The 21,718-nt window shown below is 40.3% G+C and overlaps 1 protein-coding gene across 1 annotated transcript in view; it reads left to right on the top strand.

The window, feature by feature from the left end:
• The first annotated feature begins 2,669 nt into the window (after window positions 1-2,669).
• The window catches only part of grm5b (glutamate receptor, metabotropic 5b), a 74,676-nt gene continuing 55,627 nt past the window's right edge, over window positions 2,670-21,718 (top strand). Inside the window, exon 1 of the mRNA XM_077209075.1 lies at window positions 2,670-3,333. Within this exon, the coding sequence (XP_077065190.1) occupies window positions 2,670-3,333 (664 nt within the window). The remainder of the gene's footprint in view (window positions 3,334-21,718) is intronic.

Below are 21,718 nucleotides of genomic sequence, written 5' to 3'. Positions count from 1 at the left end.
ACTTTCAGTCCCGATTACAAAAGTGCCACAAGGTGGTGGTCTTCTGCTGGTCGGTGTCTGTTAGAGGCGGGGTACCCCACGGGATTGGTTTGGGGCCCCTCACATTTTAAAAGCAATTGTGATCGTGCTCCCACAAATGAAGCTCCAAAAAAAAAAAAAAAAAAGAGGAATGGATATTGACAACCTTATCAATCACATGCAGACACCCTCTTCAACACCTGCGCTCGAGCTTTCAAAAACAGCAGACAAGCATCCAAATCCACGGTTGGTGAGTCACTTACCCCTTAAAATCTCACTTTTAAACATGCAATGATAAAATAATCAGCATTTGACGTGATTTTGTTTAGAGGAGAAGCTCGGGCTTGCAGGTGCCACGGCTGGTTGGATGCAGCCAGTCTCGGGGTTCACGGGTGGGAGGGGTTGAGTCGCGGACTGGGATGTGTGTGCCTGATCGCGTTTCGGCAGTGTTAGTGCGTGACAAGAAGACGAGACGACACTACAGCTGTGGCTCTCCGGTGCCCCGCCGTTTACCGGGCTACCGACCCCCAAATCTCAGACGGATCACCTGTGGGAAGCACGCGTATCATCCGTAACCTTAGTGAATCGAGGCGCGGGGCAGGTAAGAAGGACCGTCACCAAAACATCAACCTGTGCGCGGACACACACTCTCCGTGAGTTTGGGTCTGTGGAAACGATGATGTTCTGGAATTAGGAACGCTCTCTCTCTGTCTCTCTCTCTCTCTCTCTCTGCAGATTATCGACCGAGCGCGAGCATCTCAGTTGCATGGGTAACAGCAAGACTTATTGGGAATCCATTACGTGCAATTTCATTTGCATTGCACATGTACGCAGTTCTATATGACTTATTAAGCATATTTGCAATGTTAAATATGCAATATCTATCGGACCTTTTAGAGACTGAGGTGTTGTTTATGAGATATATTTGACTGTGAGCACATGGAGTGCTTTGGCCACTGCAGTGTGTTGCGTTTCAGCACCGCGGACAGCGCGAGCTCCCGTTCTCCCGGTTATCAATGGCAAGGTCGTTCGTTCTCATCCGTCCCGTATTGAGTGGAGCTCTCTGCCCTATCAGCTTGACATTTGCATTCATTTGAATGAAGTGAGCATTAAATGCCAGCATGATTTCAACGCGAATGCCTGATATTGACGAGGTTTTTGTGGGATTGCAGTTTGTTTCCCCTCCTATTGTTTCGTCTATGCTGGAGGCAGAATGATGGTTCTCTGCGATGCATTAGTTATTTTCCCCTCCATTCAGCTCTTGCCATAATGTTTCATTCGAAAGTGAGACAGCATTTTGGTTGTGACAGAGTGCCTCTCTAATGGACCCCGTATAGCATGTTTTAACGAGGACCAATGGTCCAATCTGCGGTTTGGAATGAATTTTGATTTATTTATTCCAATGCCATTGCTGTGAGGCCAAAAGGAGTTGCTTGTGAAAACCACACAGTGCCATTCATCTTTTATTCTGAAAAATTGTCACCTCTTTTTTGGTCTCTATGTGGTCCGCACTTGGAATGAATGAGTCTGACAGCCAGTGTAAGTGGTTTTGGTTTGTGTCGAGGGCTTGAAAGCTTTCTCGGTTATTCTTGACAGCCTTGTAACAACGTTGTCTTTTCTGTTGCACTTTCAGACCGACTGTTTCATAGAACACGCACTTCGCACTGAAACATCTACATCAGAGAAGAACTTCCAACCATGTACGCTGTATAAAGACTATTTTTCTAAAGTTATAACAAAGGAATTTTGGAGTATATTTTACTATTTTAGTCTTTCTTTATGCAATTCATTGTGAAAGTTACTAATAATTCTGAGTGAAAATTGTTTCACTGAAAAGAAGCTGTGGAAACTCAGTAAATTTCTCAATTAATAATTATGAAGAAATGGCAAGTAACATTGAATTTAACAAAATATTGAATAGCATTGTCAAGTAAAACATACTCCAATAATTGTTTTATTTACAACTTAGAATTTTTTCTTTTTCTGCAGTTTCACTGCAGCACCAGAATGCAATAGAATGGTGTCATCAAATATTGAACTTAAAATTTAAGACGGTTGCGTGTGGTTAGTTCTAGGCTGAAGATAGCAATGTGCTGAAACGTTTCTACTGTTCAGTTGTTTACAATTCACGTTGCACTTTTTGCACTATGCAATCACGAAAAACAAAAAAAAATGTTTTGATAGACTTCTGTGGTCTGTACTGAATTCAGTGTGCGGCCCGCCACCTTCTTGCTCGTTTTGTGTTCAACATTTCCCCTGTGTTGTTGTTGTGTGTGCATGTAATAATATTGCTATGTCCATCTCCTCTCGTTCAAGGTTATGAGGCCCCTCATCTCACGCCGTCCCCAGCTCGAGGTTGCCACGGCAACGACCCAGCATCCGGCTCAGGGTCGCGGTAGAAGCTCTCGGACAAATGACAGCGCATTTCAAAGCCACAGGATCCCAGAGTCTCCCTTTGGTGGAGTAAAACACGGAGTTAGTAAGTTGATAATTCAATTCGGAGTTAATAAGTCAATAATTGTCAATACGTTCGGAGAAGGAACGAAGCAGCTGGACTAATCTTCCTCATCTCATCAGCAGCATCACTGTGACTGTAGCTTACTGTGTGAGTAACCGAACGGGAACAAAGACACCCTCTGATTTATTCCAAAATGTTCCCTCTCGTCGTTTTGCTATGGCGTTTGACGTCTCTTGCTACGGCGGCCCAAACTAATGAGAGGCGCGTCGTCGCCCACATCCCCGGTGACATCATCATCGGCGCGCTTTTCTCGGTGCACCACCAGCCACCGGCCGACAAAGTGCACGAGCGCAAATGCGGGGCGGTTCGGGAGCAGTACGGCATCCAGCGGGTCGAGGCCATGATGCACACCCTGGACCGGATCAACGCCGACCCCAAAATCCTCCCCAACGTCACGCTGGGCTGCGAGATCCGAGACTCCTGCTGGCACTCCGCCGTGGCCCTGGAGCAAAGCATCGAGTTCATACGCGACTCGCTCGTGGCCGCGGACGAAAGCGAAGAGGCCGGTGGCGGGACCAGGTGCGCGGATCCCAGCGCTACGCCCATGAAGGGGAAGAAGCCAATCGTGGGGCTGATCGGACCGGGATCCAGTTCAGTGGCCATTCAAGTGCAGAACTTACTGCAGCTGTTCAACATCCCGCAGATCGCGTACTCCGCCACCAGTATGGACCTCAGCGACAAATCACTGTACAAGTACTTCATGAGGGTCGTGCCTTCGGACGCCCAGCAGGCCAGAGCCATGGTGGACATAGTCAAGAGATACAACTGGACCTATGTATCTGCCATACACACCGAAGGTGAGTGCACTGTGTTACATTCTATAATTAATAATCAGTAACTGGATTCAGACTCATTCGGCTTAAAAGTTTTAGTCATTTTGACCGATTCATTAGAAGAATCAGATCATAAAGTCCCCCTGTAGTCAACAATTGTATCCCTTAAAAACTCATCTTTGATCACCAAAATTACATATTTAAAAGTTTTTTCCTTGATTTTTTTTGCCTTAAAATAGCTTGAATATAACTGCTTGCCTCATTTACTATATGAGGTTCTATGAATATGCAAATGAGCCCCGCCTCCACTCACTCACTCAGCTCAGAGATCCACTCGATGATGATCACACGTTGATCGGATTGGTTACAAGGTAGTTTGTGACGTCAGAAACACCAGCGATTTCAAACTGTGTTTTTGAGACTGTCTTTGGTTCACTGCAGTTTTAAGGAGAAAATACTCAGCAATGGTGTTGACTTATGAATTTGCACATGGTTTGTCTTAAAGCATATTAAAAAAACACATAGGAATATTAACAACATTAAAAGCTTGATTTTCACCACAGAGGGACTATAATAGTCTTTCTTTGTGAATTGGATTCAATGACTAATTCAATTCAATTTGTGAGTCTTTTTTTCCAGTTCATTATAAGAATTGAGTCTTTCGTTTTTGAATTGGATTCAGTGACTAATTTATTGAACTGATTCAACTTATGAGTCTTTCTGGCTGATTCAATATGAGAATAGGATCATAAGAGTCATTTGTTTGTGAAGTGGATTCAATGAATAATTCAGTAGAATGATTCAACTTGTCAGTCTTTTTGACCAATTCATTATAAGAATTAGGTAATAAGTGATATTTTTTATTGAATTTGAGTTAGCGAGTAATTCTTTCGGATAATTCTACTTGTGCTAATCAATTCATCACAGGAATCGGATCATAAGAGTAATTTGTTTGTGAAGTGGATTCAGTGACCAATTCATTAAACTGATTCAACTTGTGAGTCTTTTTGACCAATTCATTACAGGAATCAGATCATAATAGTCTTTTGTTTGTGAAGTGAATTCAATGACTAAAGCTGCGTCCAAAATTGCCTACTCTCTAGAGGTACTTATTTTGAACAAGTACTTACCTAATTCATTAGAATGATTCAGCTTGTGAATCTTTTTGATCTGTTCATTACAAGAAGTGGAACATACTGTAAAAGTCATAGATGAACTAGCGAATCATTTATTAGACTCAGTCAACTTGTGATTCCTTTTGATTAGTTCATTGGAGAAATCGGATCAGAATATGAATTTGTTTGAGATTCAGCTAGTAATTCACTTGACTGATTCAACTTGTGTGTATTTTATGACTGTTCTGGTCACGCTGTTCGTCTTACATGTATCCTGAAAAGGCATGCAATGGTTGTCTATTGCATTGTGACGTTTTTCTCTCATCACATTCAATTCAGACTGCAAACTCTCAACTCTGGTAAAACATGATTTTTTTTGCTTTATCCTGCATCAGAGCAGTGCTACACACACACACACACACACACACACACACACACACACACACACACACACACACACACACACACACACACACACACACAAACACACACACACACACACACACTGTGTCTGTTTCAGAAGCGTCATCTGAATTGTGTCAGTGTGGACTCTTTAGTGTCCGATGGGAATTGTGTGTTAAGATGTCTGAGAAGTATGTGTGTGGATGCGTGTAAAGAGAGCGAAAGACTCTTGAATGTGTGAAATCAACTTTTCACCGGCTACATTCACACTGTCATTTTTCAGGATTGAAAGAAAACTGTGTTTATGTATGTGTGAGTATCGAAACGCGTTCACAAAGCAACTTACAGTAGAGTTTGGGATACGATCTGAACGTGCAACGAGAGTCAAGCCTGTGTTCCCGTACAGTTCCAGTCATCAATGCCACTGAACAAAGATGGCAGTAAAACTGAAAAGTCTTATCACTTTTGGCCAGACAAGAGTCCAATCAAGCCAGGTGTTCATCTGTCAAATCTTCATTAACCGAAAGCATTTCTGACTTTTATATCTTTAAATGGAGAGCGGAGCATTTGAGTGTCTGATGTGTGTGTGAATGTAACCGTATTAAGGACTGAAATACACTGACGACTGTATACTACCGTCTGCTGTCTGTGATGTCACTCTGGATTTGAGACTGTGTGATGTCATCAGTCAATCAGAGTGGTCAAGATGATGTCATTTTCCTGCAGCTTCAGAGGGTTTAGTCACATGACGTTTACAGCTCAGGTGATTGGCTTGTGAGCAAATCCTGCACCAGTCGAGCAACTGAAATTGGGAATGGGAGAGCTTTCCAGTTTTGTATTTCAGGTCAGATGTTTTTTGTTATTATTTAATTTAGTATTATTCATTTAGGCTACTCACCATTTCTTTTTTTGCAGTTTAAGAATTTTTTTTTTTTTTAAATCAAGGGCTCTATCTCAGTTGTAGTAATATCTCTACTCTGCTCTTCTAATGCTCCAGCCTTATGGCTCTGTTCTTACATCTAACATGTTTCTTTTCCTCTGTCACACACACACACACACACACACACACACACACACACACACACACACACACACACACACTCGCAGACACCTGCAAGCACTTGCTTATGCGCTGGATATCGCAGGTCCTGTAGGAGAGGCGCGTCTCTTTGTTTCTCAGACTTCAGGGTGAATCAGAATATTTTGAATGATTATTAATGACAAATAATTGGTTTTGGTTCAGGGTTGTAAGCACTTTTACAGTCTGGTCCCCAAAGCGGAGGACCTGGAATGTGTCCCTTGTTTAAATAAGATGGCACAGAGTGTAAAACTCTCTCTCTGTCTCTCTCTCTCTCTCACACACACACACACACACACACACACACACACACACACACACACACACACACACACACACACACACACACACACACACACGATGTATTTCCTTCCCCCTCTTCACTCGCTCTCCTTTTATTCCACTGTATTCCACGGCTCCAGAAACACCCGCCCCCCCACTCCACATCAGATCTCTAAGACTCCAGAGGCTTGTGTGAGTGTGTGTGTGTGTGTGTGTGTGTGTTTGTGTGTGTGTGTGTGTGTGTGTGTGTGTGTGTGTGTGTGTGTGTGTGAGTGTGAGTGTGTGTACAAGTTTATATTACATTATATTACAATACATTAGGACTAAATGTTCCACAAGGATAGTATAACCTGAGATCACCTACAATGTGGGGGTCAGACAGTGGTTCCCAAGGGGGAAATGGAGTATGTTTGTGTGTGTGTGTGTGTGTGTGTGTGTGTGTGTGTGTGTGTGATGGGTAGGTTTAGGGGTCGGGTTAGTGTGTGTGTGTGTGTGTGTGTTTGTGTGTGTGTGTGTGTGATGGGTAGGTTTAGGGGTCGGGTTAGTGTGTGTGTGTGTGTGTGTATATGTGTGTATATGTGTGTGTATGTGTGTGATGGGTAGATTTAGTGGTAGAGTTAGTGTAAGGGGATAGAAGGTAGAGTTTGTACAGTATAAAAATCATTATGTCTATGAAGAGTCCCCACAAAAATACCCGAAAACTAGTGTGTGTGTGTGTGTGTGGTTCAGGGTTGTAAGCACTTTTACAGTCTGGTCCCCAAAGCGGAGGACCTGGAATGTGTCCCTTGTTTAATTAAGATGGCACAGAGTGTAAAACTCTCTCTCTCTCTCTCTCTCACACACACACACACACACACACACACACACACACACACACGCACACGCACGCACACACACACACGCACACAAACGCACACACACACACACACACACACGCACAAACACACACGCACAAACACACACACACACACACACACACACCCACACACACACACACACACACTTATAAAGAGAAAGAAGAGAAAAGAACATGTTGTTCACCTCAAGATACTTGTTAATGAACAGACAAAACAAAGAGTCATGCCGTAATAGATAGAGATTGTATTTTTTTTAAAGGTGTGTGTGTGTGTGTGTGTATACTTTGCATTTTAAGTTCTTTGCCAGAGAATGCAAAAGTATTGAAATATTCTTTTCCTCCCATCTCATATTTTCCATCACAATGTCCCTTTAGTGGTTCCGTATAAAACTTTAATATACTGAAATATTATTATCATTTATACATTATATAGGTTAAAATATAATTTATTCCTGTGATCAAAGCTGAATTTCCTGCATCATTACTCCAGTCTTCAGTGTCACATGATCCTTCAGAAATCAGTATAATAAGATGATTTGCTGCTCAAGAATTATTATCAGTGTTTAAAACAGTTGTGCTGCTTAATATTTTATGAAGATACATTTTATGCCAGGATTCTTTGATGAATAGAAACTTTTTTGTAATGTTATAAATGTTTTTACTGTCACTTTTCATCAATTTAATGCATCCTTGTGGAATAAAAGCATTAATTTCTTTAAAAAAGAAAAATCTTAGTGACCCCAAATATTTGAACAGGAATTAGCGTGTGTGTTTGTGTTTGTATTTGAGTGTGTGTGTGTGTGTGTGTGTGTGTGTGTGTGTGTGTGTGTGTGTGTGTGTGTGTGTGTGCGTGTGTGTGTGTGTGTGTGTGTGTGTGTAAAATAGACTTAAACATAATATAATGAGCAGTATTTGTGTGTGCTGCATTTGAAAGCATTTTTTACAAGATATTTTACTCTTCCTTGCTTAAAATCATGCTTTTGTCGTTTTGTGTAAGTAAAAGTATGATGACAGAATTTTAATTTTGGGATGAATTTAACGCTCAATTATCGCTCACCAAACCTGTGTAACTTTATTTTTTCACAAAACAAGTCATTTAGAACAATGTTCACGCTGCTCAGTGTAAATTAACGGTGTCTAAGAGGCTGTGAAGCTAAAAATAAATGACACCATAAAGTCCATATTTCTTGTGCACTATATTCCAAGTTGTCAGTAGTTTTGTGTGAGCCTGAACAGCTTGAAATATAGTTAACTTAAAATCGGCACCTCTGGCATTGCTCTTAAATCTCATTTGTGCAATTTGAATATGCACATATTTAACTTGAACACATTTTGATCTGTTACGAGACGCCAATGATGACGTAGTGTGGCATGTTATTGCCATGTCTTTTATGAGACACCAGCAAAGCATGCTGGGAAAATGCACACAGTAGTCATGGGAAATGAAGACATTGTGTTCGTTCGTAATCAGCATTCAGTACAGAATATGTGTGTGTGTGTGTGTGTGTGTGTGTGTGTGTGTGTGTGTGTGTGTGTGTGTGTGTGTGTGTGTGTGTGTGTGTGTGTGTGTGTGTGTGTGTGTGTGTGTGTGTGTGAGTGATCTGGTGGAGTGTAACCTTCACTTAAGATCTCAAGGACTTCATCTCTCTTCCCACGCTCGCATCCGTCTCTCTCTCTGTCTGCGTCTCATTCGTTCTCTCTCTTCTCCTCTCAGGAAGAAACAGCTGTGGATAGAGTGATTGAAGGATGGACGAGAGAGAGAGAGAGAGATAGTTTAACTGAATTTGGTGGAATTTAAAAGCAGAAAAAGTGGCATGAGACGAGCTCTGGAAGAGAGTGAGAGAGAGTGAGAGAGACAGAGAGAAACCCAAATAGTGTGATTAGGAGAAGAATATCAGAGAAGAGCAGAATGATGGGAAAGAGAAATAGGATCAATTCAGTTCGAGGAGCTCATCAAACACACTTGCTCTCAAATTGAGAGTTCACCCAAAAATGTTCTCAGTGGAATTTTACAGAAAGGTTCTCAAATAATGTCATTTTTCTAAACGGAACCTGTTAATGAGATCGTTCATCCAAAAAGTGAAAATTCTTTCGTTATATATTTGCCCTCATGTCATTCCATCCCTTCTTTCTTTTATGGAGCACAAAGGGGGTCAGTGGGGGTCCAATGGTGTTGTTCTGTTTCTATTCTACAGAAGAAATAAAGTTATACATGCTCGGAACGACATGAGGGTGAGAAAATGATGACGGAATTTTCATTGTTGAGTGAGTTCCGTTTAGAACCATGACATCATTGCAGAACCTTTCAGAATTCCACCATTTGTTTGAGAGCTTATGCTTTGTAAAACTACCTGGTAATTTTGGTGCATTTTATCTGAAATCTTTGGTCCAATTTGAAGTGTTGCTATTGAACTAAGACGAAAATGCAACATTGTTACAATTTAGTCCCCGTTTAAAGGTGCATTGTATAATATTTCTGAGGATCTATTGACAGAAATGCAATATAAGATCCATAACTATGTTTTCAGTGGTGTATAAAGAACTTGCATAATGAACCGTTATGTTTTTATTACCTTAGAATGAGACATTTATATCTCCATAACCGCGGGCGCCCCCTTCTATGGAGGTCGACATATTGTGTAGTCATGTTTCTAGCGTAGCCGACAGCGAACACACAGCGCTACGCAGCGCGTTTCCTCACTACCTTGAAAAAGAGGTTTTCAGTGGTGTATAAAGACCTTACTTAATGAACCGTTATATTTGTATTACCTTAGAATGAGCAGTTTCTCTCTACATACACCGCGGGTTCCCTTACATTGAAATGCGCCGACATGTTTCTACAGTGGCCCTAAACGGACAAACGCGTTTCTTAACTATGTTGCTCTTTGTGCAAGGAGGTAGAGTTTAGATCGGGCCCAAAAAATCAAGCCCGACCCTACCCGAGCCTGTGCACGTTGTGCCCGAGCCCGGCCCGGCCCGGCAAATTACCTGGAATTATGAGCCTGAGCCCGATTTGAACCCGACCATTTTTAATACCTGGGCCGTTATAACCAGGGGCGACGCCAGAGAATTTTTTTAATGTCATGGCAAGCCTGCTTCATGTGTCTGTTCAGATGTACCCGTTTTTTTGCTGTCATAGGAGAGCAGCGTGCCACACTTAATGCACTCGACAAAGCCTACACATATTTTGTCACTGCCCACGACTAGTGTAAAATGTTTCCATTTCCTCCAAACTTGCTCAAAGTTAATTCTCCTGCTTTAATTTTTTTCTTTACTTCTTCAAGCTCCATGTTCCACTTAAGATACACTATAGCAGCAGGCCTGGTGTGTGATGCTTGCAAGACTGCGAGTGGAGGAGACGCTGCGCATGACACGTGACATGATTGATCAAGGACCCGGCGAGAGGATAGTGGCGGGAAATATCGGCCCGACCCGGCCCGCGGGGTCTGAGCTTTACAAGGAAGCAAGCTTAGTTCAGCGAATAAAACACTAACACAATGATGAACAAGTAACAATAATATTCACAATAACATATAGTTTTACTGAATAATTAAGTAAACATAATTTATTAATTTATCCTTGTAAAGAAACCTCATTGCTGAACTGGCTACTCTCTACTGTCTCAGACGATGACATATTTTCCTGTCGGCCACCGTAACTTTTGTTAGTTGCAATTCGTAACTTCACCATTAGATGCCGCTAAAAATCACACACTGCACCTTTAAGAAAAGCAAATGAAATGCAGGTCTGAAATGCCCTTTTATTTATTTTATTTATGGCACATACAGACGAGTGATCAATTGATTCAACTCAATTAACATTTATTTGTATAGCGCTTTTCACAATACATATCGTTTCAAAGCAGCTTTACAGAAAAAGCATTTTTCTACATTTCAATTTCGAGTGATCTGTTATCAGTGACTGTGTCCAATAATACAACATTTAATAATACTGTAACATTGGCAGACTGTTTTGATTTCTGTTCTTGTCAGTCTCTGGTTATCAGTTTAGTAGTTCAGTTTAGTCTTCCTCCGCCCCTGCCTGTTCGTTTTTTATGGTTACATATTGATTAGTTAGTTCTGTTCAGGTGTGTGTCTCTTATCTTGTTAGCTCTCCGGTTTGTTTGTGTATTTAAGCCCTGTGTCTAGTTCAGTTTTTGTCAGTTCTTAACGTTGTATATGTTGGTTGTGCCGTTCCCTAGTCTTGTTCTTGAGTCAGAGTTTGTGAAGTTTTGAGTTTATTTAATAAAGACTGCTGCACATGATCCTGCTTCCTCCTCTGCTTCAACCAACGTGACAAATACACATCATGCAGTTAGCTAACATCATGTTTTGATAATAATTAGTTTATCTTTCTGCATTTGAAACTGGTAATGGATATATTGTGATTTCATTTTATTTGTGTGTTAGGTTGTAAGTAGTAAATAAGAATCTTATGACATGAATATTAAGATGTGCTCATGCAAATAATGAATATTCTCCCCCTCTCTTTTACTCATAAACTCAGAATTGAGAGTTTACAACAGCATATTTGAACTGTCATGCAGGATTGCATCTTTACCCAGCGATGAAAACACACTTGAGTCTCAGGTCAATTTTTGGCTAATTCGTTTTGGCTTATATGACTAGCTTTTTGACATTGGGAGACGTTTTCGGTTGCATTTTTCAGTACATATTATCTTACTATTTATAACAGTCTAATATATTATTTTTAAGAGTGTACATAAGTGTATAACATATTATTTAAGTACATGCTATAAATAGAAATAAAAATTCCAAAAATAACAGTAATGTAACTTGTTACATACAAAAAGCATCTGATTATTAAAGTAAAAACAGTTTTTTCTGTCTGTAACCTTTTATGATGTTTCTTAGTTTGTTTCTGTAACCGGTGTATTGCAGCATGTGTGTGATCATGTTCAAATCAAAAGAAACTGATATAATTATTAGATACACTTTTCTATATTGAAAAGGTTCTATAACTATATGTGGTTCTGTCAGGCACATCATATAGAACCTTTCCTGAGGTTCCCATCATTTTAGGGATTTAGTTTTAGCAAATTAATTTTTTTAATTTTGAAATAATGTAATGTAATCTTTTATTGTCATTGTAACCTGTACAACGAAATTAAAAGTGCCAAACAGTTGGTGCATCAATAAATCAAAATAAATAAAAACAAAATAAAAACCTCCCCATGTTATTGGAGATACACACACCCACCACCATTCATTCTGTCATAGTTATTGCACAATCTAACTATATAGTATTGTTTTATGAATGTTTTTTTATGGCATTAAGGGTGGTTATTGCTGTTGGATAACAACTGTTTTTAAGTCTGTTCTTGCTTTTATTGTCCTGTATCGTCTGCCTGATGGCAACAGTTCAAACAAGGAGTGACCGGGATGGAAAGTGTCTTTAATAATGCTCTGAGCTTTTTTGGCACAGCGAGCACTGTGAAGGTCAACCATTGTAGGGAGGGGACAACCGACTATCTTCTGGGCCAAGTTAAAGACCCGTTGGAGAGCCTTTTTTCGGCTATTGTGCAGCTACTAAACCAAACACATAGGCAGTATGTTAAGATAGATTCTATGGAGCACCTGCAAAAGGACAACAGCAGTCTCTGAGTGATGTCGTTTCTCCTGAGGACCCTCAGGAAGTGCAACGTTGTTGGGCCTTTTTTAGCACCTTCACACTGTTTACGCTCCATATCAGACCCTCCTCAATGTACACACCCAGAAAACAGAAGTCCGACACCTGCTCCACCCGATCCCCGCTGATGATGAGTGGTGTGATGTCAAACTTTTCCCTCCTGTAATCAATCACCAGCTCCTTGGTCTTTACAGTATTAAGGAGAAGGTTATTCTTCCTACACCACACCGACAGATGTTTAACCTCCTCTCTGTAAGCTGATTCGTCTGCTCCAGTGATGAGCCCTACAACTGTAGTGTCGTCCGCAAACTTCACTATGATGTTATTGTGGTGGATGGAGGTGCAGTCGTGCGTGTAGAGAGTGTACAGCAGGGGGCTCAATACACGGCCCTGTGGGGAGCCGGTGCTGAGACTAAGGGCCGTAGATGTATGATGGCCCACTCTCACCCTCTGGGTGCAACAAGTGAGAAAGCTTTTAATCCACATACAGGTGGGGTATGGAATGCCTAGGTCCATCAGTTTGTTCATCAGTTTTTGAGGAAAGATGGTGTTAAACGCAGAGCTATAGTACACGAAGAGCATCCGTACGTAGCTCCCCTGCTGCTCTAGATGGGACAATGCAGCATGCAGGGCTGTAGCTACGGCGTCCTCTGTGGATCTATTAGCTCTGTATGCAAACTGGTGTGGGTCCAGACTTTTTGGCAGACATGATGTAATGTGACCCCGGACCAGCTTTTCAAAGCATTTCATCACCACTGGGGTGAGTGCTACTGGCCGGTAGTCGTTGAGGCTGGAAATATATGTTTTTTAGGCAGGGGGATCTTTTAGGCAGCCAGCTGATCTGCACATTCTTTTAGAAGACGCCCAGAGATGCCATCTGGCCCAGCAGCCTTCTTCGGGTCCACGGCCTGTAGTGTACGCCTCACCTCAGTGAAGGTGAAGTTACTATGGACCTTGGGGTGTGGTGTTGCTGAACTTGGTTCCACCTCAAAGCGGGCAAAGAAAGTGTTCAGTTCCTCTGCCGGCGAGGCCTCACCCTTAGCTGCTCCTACGGTGGACCTGTAATTGGTGAGCTGTTGGACTCCCTGCCACACCCGCCTGCTGTCATTACTTCCCAGATATGCCTCAATCCTCCGCCGATAATCCAACTTGGCCCTTTTGATGCCTCTTTTAAGGTCAGCCCGGGCCACAGTGTAAAGTGTCTGGTCACCAGACCTGAAGGTAGTGTTCCTCTCCCTCAGTAGCCGATGTACCTCCCTAGTCATCCAGGGTTTCTGAATGGGATAGACCCGGATCTGTTTTTCCACGGTAACAGTGCCTATGCAGTGACGTATGTAACACAGTACACTCTCCGTAAACATCTCCAGGTCTCGATGTAAAAACACCTCCCAGTCGGTCCTATCAAAACAGTCCTGCAGCCGGTGCATGGCTCCATCAGGCCAGATTGTTATAGTTTTTGTGATGTTGGGCGTACTTTTCCTGAGGGGGGCATATGCACGAATTAACAGCAAAGACAAATGGTCAGACTGGCCCAGATGGGGTAGTGGTTTAGCCCTATAACCAAGTTTGATGTCAGAGTAAACCTTATTCAGAGTTTTATTTCCTCTAGTTGTGCACAAGTCTGTGTGATTGAAATCGCCCGCTATAATGTGTACAGCGTCAGGATATTTACTCTGTTGGCTGGTAATGCTACTATGCAAATGACTGCTAGCCAGTTTAGCATTAACATCCGGTGGTATGTAAACAGCTGTTATCATGACAACAGAAAACTCTCTCGGGAGATAATTGGGTCTGCATTTCACAGACACATACTCCAAGTTCGGGGAGCAGTGAATGTCCACAGTTACTGTGTTAGTACACCAGTTGTTATTCACGTACACACACAGCCCCCCTCCTTTGCTCTTACCGGGGCTCTGTTGTCCTGTCCTGTCGCTGCCCGGTATAGCCTGTTAGCTCCATCGCCGAGTCCGGGATGAGTGGGTGAAGCCAGGTTTCCGTAAAAAGCAGAATACAGCAATCTTTTATGGTGTTGTTGATTGGCAATCTCTAGCCTCAACTCATCCATTTTGTTGACAAGTGATCGCGCATTAGCGAGAAACAGGCTGGGAAGCGGAGGTTTAAGTGGCTGAAATAGCCTCCGTAGCCTGGCGAATTGGCCAGCCCTGCAGCCCCGCTTCTGCCTCCTCTCTCTACGCCGCTTTCGCCTCTTTCCGGCGGGGATGATAATCCACGAGGAGCCGGGGTGCCGTGCTATCTCCTCCGGTATATTGTGTGTGTGGAGAAACTTGGCTGTAATATTCTGTTCGTAACAGACTCCTATCTTAAGGAGATCGTGCCGACCATAGATGTTATTGGCCTGACAGAAAACACTCATGACATATATAAACACGAAAAAACAATGCAAACTATAGCACCAACTGAGAGAGCACCGAGCCGCAGCAACTATGTGCGCCGCCATTTTGTCCAATCAAATATAGCAATTGTAAGTCGCTTTGGATAAAAGCGTCAGCTAAATGTAAAATGTAAATAAATGTACATTATACTAATGAAATGAGCCTTATAGTCATTACAATTATGTTAAAATGCTAAAATAAATTTGTTTTATTCAAAATATAACTTATATTATAATATATATATATATTTTTAGAGACAAACATGTCCCAAACTTCCCTTGCTGAGATTTTTCATTTGAATCAAATGTTATGAATTAAACCGCTTGTAAACATACTTGATCAATAGGAAAAAAATGAAGTTATCCATTAAATTTGAAAGTATCATGCAATCTTTTAAGACATTTCTCCTTATTTAGAAGCTTGTTGGCATAAAGGGCTCTTTACAATTGAGTGAAGAACCCCAGTGAACCTTTCTTTCCAAGAGCTCCTGCCATTATTGCAGTTATTCTGCATCCAACTGTGCTGAAACCTGAAGATAACCGAGGTTTTATGAAATCATCCGAAGCAAGGTTAGACTCTTCTTGTCTGACACACACACACACACACACACACACACACACACACACACACACACACACACACACACACTCGCAGACACCTGCAAGCACTTGCTTATGCGCTGGATATCATAGGTCCTGTAGGAGAGGCGCGTCTCTTTGTTTCTCAGACTTCAGGGTGAATCAGAATATTTTGAATGATTATTAATGACAAACCGGCATGTTCTCCATGGCAACCTCTCTACCTTCTTTCACTCTTGGCCCTTTTCATTTGAATTGTAAACTGTGAGTTGCGTGGGTGGACGGAGTGAGCGAGAGAGACGAATAAAAGCGGGCTTGCGATGAGCGCGGGAACACACCCGGTTTAACGAGACACAGAATGTGCCCTTAACAAGCCACAACAACCTTTACCAGCAGCAACAACCTCACAACCTTTTCTCAACGACACACACACAGTGCTGCATAACAGACTTATGATCAGAAGGACCCAGTGACATTCAAGAACATACAGTCCTGCCTCGTTTAGTTGCACTGGCTCCTTTTATTTTCTAATTTAAAAAAAATAATGATTGTGTGTGTGAGTGCATTGTCTCTTACGGGGTGAATCTCGCAAAAACTGTCAAAAACAGGCATAGGCCATATTTCATAATTACCGTAAATAAGAGATGACAACACTGTATTTGGACTTATAGCCTACGTTTCTCTTGATCAAAATAAATCTGCAGTGGTCGGCGTCGCGTGGCACAAAGTCGTCTCTCCGAAAAATTAAGAGTCTTACCCTTGCTTCATTTAGTATACCGGTTCTATGAATATGCAAATGAGCCCCGCCTCCCCTCACTCACTCAGCTCAGAGATCCACTCGCTGACGATCACATGTTGATCTGATTGGTTACAAGGTAGTTTGTGACGTCAGAAACACCAGCGATTTCAAACCGTGTTTTTGAGACTGTCTTTGGTTCACTGCAGTTTTAAGGAGAAAATACTCAGTAATGGTGTTGACTTATGAATTTACACATGGTTTGTCTAATGGCATATTAAAAACACCACATAGACATATGAACAACATTAAAAGCTTGATTTTCACCACAGGGGGACTTTAAAATACTTATTAAAAAAGAGACAACTATAAGCAAGCCATTTGTAAGTTAAAAATTGAATCTGTGGTGCTTTCTGTGTGTGTGAGCATCTCGAGCGGCTCAACCAACAACATTGACTCAATCTTTCAGGATATCAGATCTGTTCATTATGTTAGAGGTTGTCCTTCTGAGGTGTGTTTCTTAGCGTGTGTTTCATATGCATTTCATATTTCATGCATCTCCAGGGGGTCATGGATCTGTTGCCATGCTATTTTCACCTCTACTTCTTTACATTTCTGCTAAAACGGGGTGGAGTCTTGCAGGTATTACAGCCTTTCTTGTGTAAAATCTGCCTTTGTTTCCCGTGCAGCACTTCCTGCTTTATAATCCAGCCCGACCTCATGAAAGTGCGCATCTATACAACAAATGTTATTTCTTGTGCCATTTATACGCCAAAAATAGTTTTTGCGTGCATATGATACGCAGTTTTGGCGTTCATATGATACGCAGTTTCATGAGACTGTGTAGTATAATCAGACAGGTGACAGCTGTGATGTTTTGGGTTTATTCTGAACAGATCCATCCAATGCATGAGATACAGAATAGAATGGTCTGTATTTCATCTTGTTAGAAACTTTAGAAATATATTTTAATCCTTTATCTTATGTTTTGTATGGTAAAAAGCTTAGAATGGAAAACAAGCTGATAATTATTAAAATTTATGATTTTTTATAATTGTATGAAAACTTGGGACTTGGCACAGCCACAAGTTTTGCACACCCATGTGTACTTGATTACATCAACCGGAAATTACTTGGAGAGATCGGAGAAAGTTATTGCATTTTCAAGAAAGCAATTTTTTTTATTTGGAATAATGCGCACTGATGAATCATGCGCAATATGAGCGGTGACATTTATTAAGAAAGTAAATTGGGTTACTTTCGATTTCTTATTGTGAATACTCATTACACAAACAGAACAGACGTTTTTAGCTGCAGTTTATTTCTTAATAAGGAATCAGTGATCATCTCCAGCCCTTGTGGGATTGAGGAAATGTGTTTCTGAATATGCTGTCTCACACCCTGATCCGCTGTGGGCTGTTTACTGGCATCCTAACTCTGCTGATGCATTACGACATGTACAGAAACATCTATCTTGATCTCTGTGGCCATGCCGTGACTTCATGATCCAGACCAGGTCCGGCCCATGGCATTGGCGATATATAGTTTTATTTACAGCGTGTTTTTGCAGCGTTGAGCAATGTAGCCAAACACAGACATATCTGTTGAACTCTTGAACGCAATGGCCAATCATATGTGTTTTCAGTAAGTTACTCAAAATCCACTTTTTTTGTTTTTGTTCTGCACACTCGCGAATCCGCTCATCATAACAAAGTGTAGACATGATGTTACTGAGGTAATCAAGTAGGGCTAGTTCATCAAGGTTTTCAGCCAGTAAACAGGATGGTGTATCGGTCAGGACACAGGAATAAAAACGAGGAGATGTAATTTCTTCCTTTAACTGTATTGAGCTCCAGCAGTACTCATCAGAACATTCCAATATCCAGTATTGTCATTATAGTCTAATAAAAACAAAATAAATCACAATTAGGTACTGTCATTTTAAACAGTTCCAGTACTTAAATTATTATGCAACATGAATAATAAATCCACAGACATAATACAAATCAGGATCGTCAAACATAAATATCTCAATAAACATTGCTATGCCCCTTTAAACATAATCTACAATTACATAAATGAGGATATCCCTCTTTGGAAAGATATAAGGAGCTTCACCTATCTCACTGACCAGTTTATATTTCAAACTGTATTAAAAGGGGTTAACAGAAGGAGAAAAGGCGACACCTTCAGGCCAGACAGGGCTACTACACAATAGCGTCCGCACATGGTCTCCTGAGCACGATATTAAATCTTAACTCAATGTTATAAATGTCACTACGTAACTTAGACATCAGAAAACTCACCAAATTTAACTTATTTCCAGCAATGTTTTACAGCATGAACATTGTTCTTACACTAGAAATATCACTCATCACGCTGGGCACGTTAACTTAATACACAGTCAATATACGATATAGAAACATAAACACAACAAAATAACAGTCACTTACTTCTCTTCATTCACTCAACACATGGAATATTGAAAGCTGGATTTCTCAGGATGAACTAAAGAGGCTAATCAACCTATGTACGTGGGCTAAACTATAACTGTTAAACTTGAACTTGTTTCCGTTCCCAGACTTCCCACTATAGCCAACATGCACTACCTTCACCGTAACCACAGAAGAAGAGTCTTAAAGCGGCAGGCACCCAAAAATGTCTGAGCCTTTTATACACACGATGTAAATAAGAGTGTTAGAGACATAACAATTTTGTATATTTTTCCTTATAATAAGAGTGATTATGTTTTGATAAATTGTTATTTGTATTGTATCTAGAGATAAGTGCGTAAGTGCAATAATTTGAAGAAGAAGAAGAAAAAAGGAAGAGTTGGTGCTAGACAGTCTTTTAACCGTGAAAAGGATCGAATTCTTGTTTCTGGAACGTGTATAATTGTATAAAGTGTTTAATATTTCTCTTAAAATGTGTAATGAATGAATCCACTGGAGGCTGGTTGAGAACCCAAATGCAACTTTACTTCAAAAATATAATCAAGCATAAAACAAAGGCAAGGCAAGGCAAGAAACAGAAACAAGAACAACGATAGGCAACCATGACAAGAAACATTCGATACTAGACAAAGACACAGGGCAATCATGAGGGCTTAAATACACAGACTAATTAGCCTACTAGACAAGCGACACCTGTGAATAATTAAACAATGAACCAATAACCACATGACACATCAGACGAGTGAACACATGGCAGGATCACATGACTTGAACATGGGATCACATGTCATACATGAAACAGGAACAAGGAACAAAACCCAAACCGTGACAAAATGTAACCTGACATTTTGCAAGGTTTACAAGACAAGTTATGGATTCACACGTCAAATCCTGTGTTCTGCACCTTTGTGGAAATGGCGAAGATCAAAACATAGAGATTCAATGCGCAGTGTTGACAGTTTCATTGATTATAACAGAACTTTGTGAGACCGCAGTGAACTGAAGTGAGTGACAGATTTTTAGCGATTATTAATGGAGAGCTCTTAACATGCGTTTATGCCAATTAACAGCCTTGTAGCACATTATCATAAACATATATGTAATCCAATGTTGACATCAGCTGAAAAAAAGTAATATTTAACAACATGTTATGCTGGGCTAATTTAAACACTGCCTGCATCATGACGTGATTATAATAAATGATCATGTGTTAATTATGCTGGACAGTGTAGTTAGCATTAGTTTTACAAGTTAACGACTCTTCATGGTACACGTTGATGTTTCTGAAATTGTAAATTTTGTAAAACCTTTAAAGGAACCGTTTTTGCTTGTTTTAAAGTGCAGTTTATTTTCTTTAAAATACATTTAAGCTTCTGTAATTGTTTTTTATTATTATTTTAGTTATTTTACTTGTTTTTACTTGATCAAAAAATGCTAAATGTCTTTAAAAAAAAAACATGACTAGGACAGTATAAAGCATTGATGAATTAAAATCACTAAAATATGTAATTTTCCATAAGCTCAAATCGGGGTGTCAGGTAAGAGGCTTGGTTATTTCTCTTTTTTTGTCAATTTGTAGTTTGTTTGATTCTAGTGTGATTCTTTTTTTCTAGATTTTTTTTTTTAGTTTTTAATCATCACTGTTTATTCCTTTTTATGTTATATTATAGTAAATTGCAGTTCATATGAAAGATAAGCATTTGTGGTGATGTTTTGGCGGTCCAGACTGATCCTTTCTCAAGCCAACAGTAATTTCAGCCATGAGTAATTTCCCTCACTTGATCTTCTGAAGCCGGTGCTGATGAATCCTGGCGCCGGCAACACATGTTTTCAGAGATTTTGGATCAGAACAATGCAAAGACCCTGAGAGATTTTAAATGCTGTAAACGAAAAAAGAAAACTTTATTCATGTGGCAAAATAGTCTCCGTCTCTGCAACCCAATTAACTTTATTATGAAGTGAAAACGGATATTCAGTGAAAGCGATAGCTGTTTGACTATTTATTAACATTGAGCAATAGCCCGTATGGCCTTTCAGCGGAACAACTTATTTCCTATATTTTGTCACGATTGCCGTGAATAAAGTCCACAGAAGATGATCAGATGAAGATGAATAAAAAAATAATGGTATTCAATCAGACAAACTCAGACAGGCTAATCCACAGGTAACATAACAGCATGTGATAACAATACCTGACGATTGAGGCAGAGAAACGAGGAACTTAAATACACACCGATAACAAACTAAAAGACTAACAGGTGTGCTGATCAGATGAATCGCCATAGTAACTAATGATGGCAGGAAACATGAACAAAAACAACGAGCAGTGAGTGAATATCCCTGACAGTATCAGAGGGATTACACTGGGGGAAATTTATTTATACACTGAAAAAAAAAGAAGATTTTTTTCGAAGTTTCAAACGAAAAGACTATTTCAGTCAATTGTATTTCTCAATTTCAGATTTAATTTACTCAGAAATTGCTAGTAAACTTCACTAATATTTACGAAGAAACACATTGAGTTAAACGTGAAATCTTTAAGTAGAAAAAGTGGTCACACTTTATATTAGGATCCAATTCTCACTATTAACTAACTATTAACTATGACTTTTGCCTCAATAAAAACCTAATTACTGCTTATTAATAATTAGTAAGATAGTTGTTAAGTTTAGGTATTGGGTGGATTAAGGATATAGAATATGAATATGCAGAATAATGCATTAATATGTGCTTTATAAATACTAATAAACAGTCAATATCCCAGTAATATGCATGCTAATAAGCAAATATATTTAATAGTTGGACCCTAAACTATAGTGTTACCAAAAAAAACTTGTTTTTCAGAAAGTAAATAGTGTCAGTTTGGA

This window comes from Siphateles boraxobius, unplaced genomic scaffold, assembly GCF_051911475.1.
Source record: "Siphateles boraxobius isolate OS27281-9 unplaced genomic scaffold, OSU_SipBor_1 6, whole genome shotgun sequence".
NCBI lineage: Eukaryota > Metazoa > Chordata > Actinopteri > Cypriniformes > Leuciscidae > Siphateles > Siphateles boraxobius.
Note: the sequence above shows the minus strand (reverse complement) of the source record. Positions and strands in the feature narration are given on the sequence as shown.